At 40.0% G+C, this 12,271-nt stretch overlaps 2 protein-coding genes across 2 annotated transcripts; both read left to right on the top strand.

The window, feature by feature from the left end:
* Positions 1-1,342: 1,342 nt before the first annotated feature.
* atp13a1 (ATPase 13A1) lies at positions 1,343-9,225 on the top strand. The gene is made up of 25 exons (XM_079564066.1): positions 1,343-1,844; positions 2,540-2,629; positions 2,754-3,017; positions 3,101-3,256; positions 3,342-3,411; positions 3,504-3,610; positions 3,793-3,922; positions 4,335-4,390; positions 4,515-4,641; positions 4,726-4,863; positions 4,949-5,069; positions 5,155-5,312; positions 5,401-5,576; positions 5,648-5,758; positions 5,830-5,955; positions 6,047-6,155; positions 6,245-6,438; positions 6,523-6,619; positions 6,707-6,891; positions 7,235-7,349; positions 7,434-7,630; positions 7,709-7,851; positions 7,925-8,036; positions 8,109-8,252; positions 8,357-9,225. Exons 1-25 carry the CDS (start codon positions 1,488-1,490, stop codon positions 8,465-8,467), a joined length of 3,594 nt encoding a protein of 1,197 aa, XP_079420192.1. The 5' UTR covers positions 1,343-1,487; the 3' UTR covers positions 8,468-9,225.
* Positions 9,226-9,583: 358 nt separating this feature from the next.
* Positions 9,584-11,563, top strand: dsn1 (DSN1 component of MIS12 kinetochore complex; the record flags this gene model as incomplete). The annotated part of the gene is made up of 10 exons (XM_079564810.1): positions 9,584-9,618; positions 9,724-9,760; positions 9,841-10,087; positions 10,205-10,278; positions 10,454-10,526; positions 10,591-10,678; positions 10,753-10,881; positions 10,957-11,104; positions 11,205-11,292; positions 11,392-11,563. The coding sequence occupies 10 exons, from the start codon at positions 9,584-9,586 to the stop codon at positions 11,472-11,474; spliced, it is 1,002 nt and encodes a 333-aa protein (XP_079420936.1). The 3' UTR covers positions 11,475-11,563.
* Positions 11,564-12,271: the final 708 nt, after the last annotated feature.

Genomic DNA, 12,271 nt, shown 5'->3' with positions numbered 1-12,271 from the left:
GCATGACACATTCGACACAATTTTTGCTAAAACATAACACAATTATATTTAATATATTAGCTAAAGATTGTACCCAGTTTTCTTTAGTTCGGCCATTTATGTGATGTTTATAGTTTCACTTCCTTATTGGACACTGACAGGAAGTGGCATAGATGAAGGCAAACAATTTTAAACTGTTGCCGTGCCAACCATGTTAAGTCAATGGGAAATGAGTCAAACGGTTATGGAACGTTACCTTCTTCTATGTCACTTCCTGTCAGCAGCAATAAAATGATAATTATGCAACTGATGTTATCCTTGTAAATAAGTAATATTTTCAAAAGCATTAAAACCTGTCACATGCACTTTAATATCACTTAGCTTTTCTTTACACTAAGATATTGATTGGTGTTACGTTTAGGCCCGACAATCACAAGTTTGTCTAGAACTGAATCTAATAGCATAAATGGCGGGGGAAAAAAGCCCTCACTGAACATTTTACCTATTTGACTGAGGTCCACTGTCTCTGCACATGCTGCAAATCGTGCCATATGAGGAGAGCAAGAGGTAGGGCTGTCTTGATTTTCACTGAGACACTTTTCAAAATCCACAAATTCCTGTGAGCAGCTTTGTCGGATTTTTTGGATTACTGGGCTGAAGACAAAAGAATAGTAATAATATTAATTCAGCATGACTATGAGATTGTTATGTGCTAGTTATGCAAGTCCAAGAAACATGGTCTTACTGTGAAGATGTGCAATGTGCAACCTTCATCTTCAGCTCATGGCAAGTTTGCTGCCAAGATGATGGATTTGATGCCACACACGACCCAAACGCCTCCATTTCTTTATGGCAATGTTTAGCTGTGATATCAAAAGCAGCCTGCCTGTGGGGAAAAAAAGAGTATCAGTACATCTCAAGTGATTATTCATGCAAATCCACATAACTGGATAAAAGATGGCTATGTGTTATCATACTGCTGATGCTTACATGTTCCACGTTTCTGAAAATCCAAACAAATATGATACATCAAGATATAACAGTAGTGTCCTTCAGCAGCATGCGAGGGTATGGTGTGTTTCCGTATGTTTTACTACCACTCAAACACTTTTCCCGTGGATTGGTTGACACAAGACGTTTTCCAATATGATTGGTTCACAGTGTGTCGGTCTCACAAGCACCCACCCAGTGAGGTATTACAGGATGCACAACAATATAATTATTCAAGTATCCAATAAATAGTGCATATTTGTATATATAATATGTTTAATAGTCCACTTTATACAAAATGTTCACACAAAACGAACAAAATGTGTCAACATGATTGATTCACGGATTGCGTCCATTACGTGCTGACGTATGCGGAAGCCTCCATCACAGACAGAGCGATTCAGTGAAGGGAATCTGAAAGCTCGACCTGGCACCGCTTATTTTGTGGTGTTTTTAAAGCCTACAGGAGCCGGTGCGGTGGTGGAGGATAGAGGGGGCCGGGGAGTGCGTGAAGAACGATGAACGACACTAAGAAAGACGGAAGATCCGATTCAGATGGGCTCCTGGAACCGGGTGAGGTGCAAATGGCCCCCTCTCTGAACCACAACCAGCATGACAGCGCCACCGTTGGGGACGAGCTGGTCAGCTCGGTAACCCTGTACACGCGAAGGCCCCGGTTCCTGCATGGCACAGTGCTGCCGTTTCTGGCGATTCTGTATCCCGGTTGGCTGTACGTGTGGTTAGGAGTGTACGGGGCCAACGAATATCCGGAGGCAGGCCTCCTTGCGTTAGCGGCCATCGGGATTGCGCACGTCCTCACCGCGCTGTCTGGTTATTGGTCCGTGCACGCGCACTGTTGGCTCACATGTTCAAAGGTAAAACATCATAGAATTAACATCTCAGTATTGTTGTGAACAATGAACAGTGCTGTCACTGCATTGCCAAGTGTGTTGTACATTTTACATCTGTTAAGAAATCATAGGTTGTGCACATGCCGGTGTAACAGCTGTGAGACGTTGCCCCCCCCCATTAAACGTAAATTTATATTTAAAAACACATGTCAATCGTTTGTGCTACGTGTGTGCTGTAAAAATCTTCCTTGGTGCTATTTTCGTTTTTGAGATATTCATGATTCTTTTTTGCATTGTGTGTTCCCGTGCGCCACTGACCCGTGCGCGCGCATCAGAGGAGGACAAGCGTTGATGCTCCAGGCTCTAAAGTTTGTTATAGTTTAAAAAAACGAACCAGCCCAGCGGGAATCTTAAAAGCACAAAACGGCACAGATGTAGCCGGTCAAGTGGGTGACCCCATGTTTACCAGTTTTTTTTTTAGCTGTATAAGGGGCAGAGTAACCACAGATCTGACCAATAAAACAATCATGAATGTCTGAAAAACGATAACATCACAAACGATTGACATATTTTTTATATAAAATTGAGCATGATGAGGGGCCAGGTACACGGAGGTCTCAGTAACTCATTTGATCTGATCCCAGCTGTGTAAAGGCTTGGCATAACTTACAGCGACTGGCCAGAATGTGTGAACTATGCCACCTGTTTTATCACTACAGGAACCAGACCATAAAAAGGCTACACTTGCAAAGGTCATACCCACTCCCAACAATGGCTCAGCTGAGCTTGTGGCACTGCAGAGGGACCAGGTCAGTTTCAAATTAGAATGTTTCTCATGTCTACATAGCACCTGAACAAGTCCATTAAGCATTAAACTGTTTTCAATAAACATATAGTTATATGTATTTAAACCATAATTCTTTCTTCCTACAGGATGATAATGGGGAAGAAATTCTTGCATTTGAGTTTCAAAAAATCTGCTACACATTTGACCACAAAGAGAAGAAATGCTTTCTCCCAATAGCATTTCCTATCGACCATCCTATGGGCTACTTTCAGTCCTGGCGAGGGTACCAAGAAGAGACTGATCTCCGTGCGGCAGAGAAGCGTTATGGCACCAACAGGGCTGAAATGATGGTTCCAGATTTTCTGGAGCTGTTTAAAGAAAGAGCAACTGCCCCGTTCTTTGTTTTTCAGGTACATCTTTATCAGCTGATCCATGTGAAATAATGTCTTCATTGAAATACTTCTGATAATGTTTTTTTTCTTCTTATCTTTAGGTGTTTTGTGTGGGGCTTTGGTGTCTGGATGAGTACTGGTACTACAGCGTTTTCACTTTGTTCATGTTGGTGGCATTTGAGGCTTCTTTGGTTCAGCAGCAAATGAGAAATATGTCTGAGATACGACGGATGGGGAACAAGCCCTACATGATCCAGGTATTAACCAATTTGTATATGCGGAGATTGAATGGCGACTGTGGTGTTTTCAGTATGCACAGTAAGCCATTTTTATTTCTTAAAGGTTTATCGTAATAGGAAGTGGAGACCTATTTCCAGTGATGACCTTGTCCCTGGTGATATAGTGTCTATAGGTCAGTGTCCAACATTAGAGATACTGTATTTCACACCAAAAGAGTGTCAGCCCTTTGAACTTATGTAAACGGTATATTTCTGTAATATGCAGGACGGTCGCCTCAGGACAACTTGGTTCCCTGTGATGTTCTGCTTTTGAGAGGCCGGTGCATTGTGGATGAGGCTATGTTAACAGGAGAATCAGTGCCACAGATGAAGGTAAGACGCACTCAATACAGTGAATATGTATTGTAGGGCTGCACAATTTTGGAAAATGTGTGTTACGGCAAATGTTTTCTGACAAATATTCACATTGCAATTTGTCTTTCTTGTTTTAAAAGCAGTTTGGTTTGTGTGTGTACAGCCCTTATGAACTTAAATTATACTTTTTGTGTTTGCAGGAGCCAGTGGAGGACTTGGACCCGGAGCGAATCATAGATCTTCAAACGGACTCTCGGCTTCATGTGATCTCTGGAGGAACAAAAGTGGTGCAGCATAGCCCACCTATGAAAGCTACTGCGGGACTCAAACGTAAGCATAAAGTAGATCTGCGTGGTGATTAAGGTCTTTTCTATTCAATACAGCTAAAGGCTTGGACACAATTTGCATACTTTATCCCAACCTGTGTCATGCGCAGTTTCCGGCATATTAAAGTATAAACCCTTAGCAGTAGTTTGTATTTTCTAAAGTATCTGTTTCCTCTCATTGTAATAAAATTGACTTTAGAATAATGCAGGGAACTACTCAGCTATTGGTCAGCCATGAACATAAAACACACCGTAATGATTAGAATATTTTTATAGTCCTTTTTGACCAAAAGGTTTGGGGAAATTGAATGTTATTATTACATCTGGGTCCAGGGAGGGTTTGGGGCTGGGTTTTTGATAGTTAGCTCTGTTGTTGAGATTGAGTATTAATTGTAAATGTGTCTGTTTACTTTCAGCTGTTGACAATGGATGTGTGGCCTATGTGCTGAGAACTGGATTTTACACATCACAGGTGAAACATGTTGTTTACAGTTAATTAACAATGGGTTAGTAGTTGCATTTGTTTTGAACATGTCTCCCATTGTTTTGTGTGCGAAATGCGCATTATAAATAAACATACCTTGCCTTGCCTTCAGGGTAAACTTTTACGGACCATTCTGTTTGGGGTGAAAAGGGTGACCGCAAACAACCTGGAGACTTTCATCTTCATCCTTTTTCTGCTGGTGTTTGCCATTGCTGCAGCTCTGTATGTGTGGGTTGAAGGTAAGAGTCACGTAAACACCGTCAGCCAATGCCATAGTCAAAACAGCCCAGAAGTATTACATGTTTGATACTGTTACGTTTTAGGCACCAAGGATGCCAGCAGGAACCGTTACAAACTGTTTTTGGAATGCACACTGATCCTCACTTCAGTGGTTCCACCTGAACTCCCCATTGAGCTGTCCTTGGCAGTGAACACGTCTCTGATAGCTCTGGCTAAACTTTGTAGGTTTACTTCTGCTCTGAACACTTGTATTGGAAGTTAAGTTTATATTTCTCCATAATATTTTGTTTTATTCATCCTTTTTAGATGTGTTTTGTACAGAGCCATTCAGGATACCATTTGCAGGGAAAGTTGAAGTTTGCTGTTTTGATAAAACGGGAACACTAACCAGTGACAGTCTGGTGGTACGAGGTGTAGCAGGGCTCAGGTAACTTCGACATCGACATAACGTTTTCATTCAATATAGACCTAATTGTAGTAATAGAAATGCTTATGATTTATCTCTGTGACAGAGAGGGAAAAGAGGTGATGCCAGTGTCAGAGATTCCTGTTGAAACTCACAGAGTGGTGGCCACGTGCCATTCGCTGGTCACTCTGGATGATGGTCAATTGGTTGGAGATCCACTGGAGAAGGCCATGCTGACTGCTGCTGACTGGACTCTCACTAAAGGTATTAAAATACATTTGTGCATCCTCAAATTTTGGGGGATTTTTCAAATGAATGAATGCATGTTTTTCTTTCCTTTTTATTTTTGTAGATGAAAAAGTATTTGCTCGTGGAATTAAAACACAAGGACTGAAGATTCACCAGCGCTTCCACTTTGCCAGCGCGCTGAAGAGAATGTCAGTCCTGGCGTCCTATGAGAAACTGGGTTCCACAGAGTTGTGCTATATCTCCACTGTCAAAGGAGCTCCAGAGACCCTCAGACCAATGGTAATGCCTTTTATACATTATTTCTTTACTTCTGTAAGTAATAAAATCATCTTTATATGTTGGGACTGCAGTTTTCACAGTGTCCAGAAACCTATGATGAAGTCCACAAAGAAATGTCAAGAGAAGGAGCAAGAGTCCTTGCCCTGGGATACAAAGAGATGGGACACCTCACTCATCAGCAGGTTTTTAGTTTAACCTCGTACAACCATTTTTATTTTGTAGATCATTGAAATGATGTAAACGTGTGTGACAGGTCCGAGAAATGGGACGTGATGCTCTGGAGTGTAATCTACATTTTGCTGGATTTATGGTTGTGTCGTGTCCACTCAAGACTGACAGTAAAGCCGTTATTAGAGAAATCCAGGAGGCTTCTCATCATGTAAGTCACCTTCTGAGTAGTTTTTCCCCAGATACGACCAGAATGTTCCTGATTAACACGTATAAATAATTCCTTTTTGTTAACTTGTCAGGTGGTGATGATAACTGGGGATAATCCCTTAACTGCATGTCATGTTGCGAGAGAGCTGCACTTCATTCAGAAAGAACACACCCTCGTGCTACAACAGATCCCTGAACAAAGTATAAGTTTGATTTTTATCCCTCTTTCCTATTTGAATTACAAAACACAACTGTAGTAGCTCACATCTTGTACCATCTTATTTCTTTAGCTAACTGGCAGTGGGAATCCATTGATGGCACAGTATGTATACCAATGCCCCCTCCTTCAGTTTCGACACTATTGGAAAAGTTTGATCTGTGTGTAACTGGGGAAGGTCTGACCAGACTGAGCTACGAGACTCGTTTACTACACACCCTCTTGCCTCATATAAAAGTGTTTGCACGTGTCAGTCCCAAACAGAAGGTATGCTTTTAAATTGAAGCCTTTTCTTTTCTTTTCTTGTCAATTTCATACATTGATGTGTACACTTGCTATTTTGTTTGGTAGGAATTTGTGATTACTAGCCTTAAGGGACTTGGCTATGTGACGCTAATGTGTGGAGATGGCACTAATGATGTTGGAGCACTAAAACATGCTCACATAGGTATAATCACAAAAAGAGTAAATTATTCAAAACCCTCTCTCCATAAATTATGTGGCACTTACAATATTTGTTTGGGTTTTATCTTAGGTGTTGCACTGTTGGCAAATGCACCAGAGCGCATACCTGACAGAAAGAAAAGGGTGAGGGAAAAGGACATACCACCAATAGAAACCAGACCTTTGCCCTCTGTGAGTTCAGGAGGTAAAGTCAGCTCCAGAGCGGCCCGACAGAGAATCATGGCACAGAGAGAAGAACAGTTGGCAGCTCAAAAGGTACATGCATGTGGTTTCATAAAGTTTTCAGACATCCTTTAATTGTTTCTATTTTTTAAGGTAGCCAATGAATACTGAAATCATATACATTTCTTTAGTGATAAATAAAAGTCACTTAGTTACCCTACAATATTATATGAAAGACAAATAAACAATAAACTTGACTTGCCTTGCCTAGCGCTAACTGCCTCTAGAGTAGAGTTTAATCTTATACAGAAGCAATTCTTTTAGGTTTGTTTAAACATAATATGTGAATACTTCTTGTTCACATGACATGGATGGCTTCTAAGTCTTGATGAAGTAATAAAATGATAATGATGTTTCATTGCTATACCTTTAACAGGAGAGAATCAGCCAAGTCCTGAGAGAACTTGAAGAGGATCAGGTGCAAGTAGTGAAACTAGGAGATGCCTCCATCGCTGCTCCTTTTACTTCAAAACTTTCATCTATTCAGTGCAGTAAGTGTTCTGTTTTATACCTTAGTATCTAACCATAAGATTATTTGGTGGTGTAGCTCAACGTCTTTATTTTTTAATTTACAGTTTGCCATGTTATAAAGCAAGGACGTTGCACATTAGTGACAACTCTACAGATGTTCAAGATCCTTGCTCTGAATGCCTTGGTGCTGGCTTACAGTCAGTCAGTGCTCTACCTTGAAGGGGTCAAGTTTAGTGATTTCCAAGCAACTCTTCAGGGTTTGTTGTTAGCTGGATGCTTTCTTTTTATTTCAAGATCAAAGGTAAAAAAAATATTATTTGAGTTGTTTTGTATTATATAGCGTGCATAGTTAAGCGTATATAATTTTGTATCGTTACAGCCTCTGAAGACATTATCTCGAGAGCGTCCTTTGCCCAACATATTCAACTTGTACACAGTGTTGACTGTGTTACTGCAGTTTGCCGTTCATTTTTGTAGTCTTGTTTATTTGTACAAAGAAGCACAGACCAGGAGTCCCCCCAGGTAAAAACAATAAGATAAAAAGCTATTTAATTAACGACTTTTGTGCATTGCTCATCACTGTTATTCTTTTTAGAGCGGACCAGTTTGTTGATCTCTACAAAGAGTTTGAGCCCAGTCTAATAAACAGCACTGTCTACATAATGTCCATGGCCATGCAGATGGCTACCTTCGCTATAAATTACAAGGTCAGTTTTAGGTACTGAATACTTTTTGTTATCATCACCCATAACAAGATTAACATGCCCTTCCTCTGACAGGGGCATCCTTTCATGGAGTCTCTTAGTGAGAACCGACCTTTGCTTTGGAGTATTGCTCTGTCGGGTTTGGCCATCGTGGGACTTCTGACTGGATCCTCGCCTGAATTTAATGAACAGTTTGCTCTTGTGGATATACCAACAGAGGTCTGTAGCAGTGCTTCTTCACCATCATTTTTGCATTTACCTTATGCTTTATGTATAAATGGTAAGATAAAGTAATCTTTTTTGTTTTTTTCCCCCCACTGCAGTTCAAGTTCATCATTGCCCAGGTTCTGATTGTGGACTTTGTTGCTGCTCTGTTGGTTGACCGTGTGCTTCAGTTCCTCTTGGGAAAAGGAACTCTCAGACTGCCTTCTTGAACTTTGTGCCAACAGCAACTGTTCTCCTTACTAACTAGACTGTAAGAGGAGAAACCTATACTGTTTTTGGATTTCCTGACGATGACACACAGCTGTGACACTCACAGCAACGTTGCACAGCGTTTCCATCTCTTATATTCTGGCTCCTCTTTATGATTTCTGTGTATATCATATGTTTAATGGTTAATTATAACTTAATTTTATATATTTCTTTCTTGCTCTGTCCACCTTCTGCTCTACATGGTCAAGAAGACTGCAGTATTGAGTGTTGGGTGCCAGGTAGAATACAACACTGGTTGCACAAAGGAGTTCTCCAAATGAACTGCAAAGTGTTTTTGATTTTACTGATCTCTCTGCTTCCTTGTTTTTTTGTAAAATGTAAAAACTTCTTAAACAGACTTGTACAGTAAAAAGGCCTCTGGACATTAGTCTTTTAGGTATTTTTTGTACAATTAAGTTAACCATGAAAGTGCAGACAGGAAGCAACCGCCTGCCTTTTCTAATAAACAGGTAAAACAATTTTTAAAGTAATAGAAAGAAAAATTTAAGACAAATTGACAAATAATACCTCAAACGAACATTTTTACAGAATGTTCATTCAAAATAAATATTTGAAAATTATAAATCTGTACTGTATGTTTAAATTGTTCGTTACAAAAACACTACTTGGGTTGTTTGTTTGCTGAAGCAACATAGAGCCAAAATGTGTATGTGTACTTATAGTGGAAGCAATTAAGGAAGTTACTAAATAATTGGGGGAATCTGTCTTTTCCCCTAAATGTTTGCATTTTTATTTTTACATAAAAATAAAAAATGGATTTGTTAAACACGTACTGTGTGGGTATTTGGCGGCATCTGGCGGTGGATTTGCTGATTCTGATCGCAATCTTGCATTTTATATTAACTTCATTAGCTGTATGTCTTTACCTTGCTCATGTCGATGGACATTAGCCTCATTTCCCGTGAGAATGGCTCATGTTTGCCTATATATATCATGGAAAACCATAGACATAATAACTTGGAATACACTTAAATCTCTAGGAACTACATTTCCCATGATGCAACACTGTGAACTGGTCTGTTAGGCGCGCTGTGACGTCAATATTTAAAACAGAAATGGCGGAGGTAAACTCGGAAACTGCAGCGAACAGGTTTGTATTTTAGCTAAAAAACGATTGATGAATCGCTTTGATAACTATTACATTCTGCCGTCAACTAAAGCGATAGATTCCACTGTCTGTCTCTGTTTTCATCAGTGAAAGTGTCGTAGTTGAAAGACTGCAAAATGAGGAGGTACGACCACAACATCCATCATGATCGTTAGCAGCTAATAATACTTTGATAATAGCTTTTACTATGGATTCCTTGTTTAGGTCAAATCTTCCACGCGGTCAGTTAAAAGATTTTCCTCCGAAAACATAGCTCCTTCTGCCAAATCTCCGCGCACTGAGATCCCATCCTCAGAGACCGACAGACGACCAGAGGCGGATAAACAAGAACTGGACTCCGAGGACACAGAGCAGCAAACATGCCCCAGCAGTCCCCCAGACAGACGCAAATCCTGGAGAAGGGCCACATTAGGCCGGCGCTCTCTCCCTGCGCTCTTCAACCCTTATCAGGGTAAGTAATATCCTTTGGATTTATGCCAGATAATAGTACAAATATTCAACCTATATCTGTCAATATTTCTTCATGATGTGCAGTCTTGTTAAATAGAAAATGTGTCTTTTTGTGCAGTTCTTTGCAGAAACATAAGCACGTCTTTGTCAAAGCAAGAAAGACTGGAAAAGTTGATGGTGGCTTCAATGAAGGTAAGTACAAAGAGACACTCTGGGCTGCACTGTAATATTTACAAATGATTGTTATTGCATTATTAGGTTACACAATATGCAAAATCACTGAAGGTCTTCCACCTGGCTGATCACTTACAGTGTCTAGTTGTCTTTTCTGCCCTTTTTGACGCAAATATTTATTTTTGTCATCTAGATGGCAATCGATAGAACTGAATCTTCTCTTCAAACAGCAAAGAACTCCTCCATGGAGTCTTTTAAAGTTAAAGGTTTGTATTAATGCTTTTACTGTAAATATTGTTGAAGCCAGTTATTTATTTGTTGTGTCTGCAGTTCAGCAAATGCTCAAAGAATGGGATAAGCTTTCTCAAAGTATACAGAGTGAATATCAAGGATCTCAGACTAATGGCAATGCAGCTAGGTACATTCACATGTTCAATGTATTAGATAACAATACACTTCTTTGTAATAATGTTTATTTTATTTTATTTTTAGTTTGGGTGATCCGTCAGTTCAGATGGCAATGGAAAACATTAAGACGGCTATTAACAGACTTGAGGTGGAAAGTGAGTCTTGGGAAAGATTGCTGAACAAACACAGGGATAAAGCTCAAGAGTTGGACAGGTAAAATTCTATGGTGCAAGACTTTCATTAAAAGTTTAAAAGAATGAAATGCATTTTTGTTGTACATTGTTTTAGGGAAGTAGAAAAAGGCCAACAAAGCAGTATCACTCCAGACTCTACAGCGCTGGCTCAGTCCTCTCAATATCAAGTTATCCAGAGCAAACCCAACTATCGCCTTGTCCTCAGCAGACAGCAACCAGTGCTTCAGACAATGGCTCTTATTGTAAGTACTTAAGATTTAAGATGGTGTTAGAAATTATTGGATGGCACATCTGAATTTCAGCTTTACATTCATGTGTGTGTGTGTGTGTGTTTTTATGTAGATGGACACTCAGTGCAAAATGGTTAAAAATCTTCTTTCTATCCGAGACCAGTCAAAGTTAGTGGTGAAAGAAACCAGTGGTCAACTAGGTAAACAACATATACATTTAAATAGTGTTTGTAAATGTGTATTGTACCATGCAATTACATTGTACCATGCAATTGATTATTGTTAATATGTTGTTACAGCTGCAGAGTCGGGGTTGCCGGAGCTTCCGTCTGACTTGGTGAAGAACCTATTCACACAACCTTTGGCCTCTGCGGCGCAATAGCCACTTATCGATAACCAATGGACCACAACTCTATGCTTCAGTGATATCAGTGCGACCTTCTATATATTCACCATATCTCTTCACTGGCTTTTGTTTTTGAAGGCGACTGAAATATAAGATTACATGGTAGAATAAAATATCTTTTTAATAGATGGTGCTCTGTGCTTTGTGCTGTAATACAAGTGTTTTAACAGCAGGTGGCGGTGGTTAGCCATATAAATAATGACACGTGTTCAGTGGCAGGCTGAGTGGCAGTAATGTTTTTCTTTCTTCTATTTTTTTAAAAAATCTTTCCAAATATAGATCCATTAACCCGAGTAGCAAAGTTATGCTTATTGCTAAATCAGGTTTTAAGCTGTAGTATAGACATATAATCATAAATGTAAAAGTGTGAGGAGGGAGGCCAACGATTAGACTATTACAATATATTTAATGTAATTTCCAGATCTCATACGCCTTGATCATTGCTTTTATAATAAAGTTAATTGGGAACCATCTCGGCGTTCACTTTATTCCAATCCTGCGACTCAGCTTGGCGTCAGATGTGATTTTATGTAAATTTTTGCCACTAGCTACATACAGTACTCTGCATGTGTTTTGCTCTGGTTTAATTATCTGTCGCGCGCGCTCATCTCCACTCACATTCGCTGTTTTGCGTCTCATCTATTTCACTCCATCGGTGTCCCCTGACCATTGAGGAGCAGGCCCCTCCCCCCACTGTGACTCACCCCCATCTCGCGTTTGGCTGAGGCACTGATGCAGAACGAAGCTTTGACATTGTACCAGTCACTCAAAAG

Source organism: Gobius niger, assembly GCF_951799975.1.
Source record: "Gobius niger genome assembly, chromosome: 10".
NCBI classification, from domain to species: Eukaryota; Metazoa; Chordata; class Actinopteri; order Gobiiformes; family Gobiidae; genus Gobius; species Gobius niger.
This window is presented reverse-complemented; position numbering and strand designations above follow the sequence as displayed.

Coding starts and splice junctions, on each gene's coding strand:
- atp13a1 (XM_079564066.1), top strand. CDS start 1,488: ATGAACGACACTAAGAAAGACGGAAGATCCGATTCAGATGGGCTCCTG. Junction 1,845..2,539: donor GTTGGCTCACATGTTCAAAG/GTAAAACATCAT, acceptor TTATCACTACAG/GAACCAGACCATAAAAAGGC. Junction 4,642..4,725: donor TCTGTATGTGTGGGTTGAAG/GTAAGAGTCACG, acceptor GTTACGTTTTAG/GCACCAAGGATGCCAGCAGG.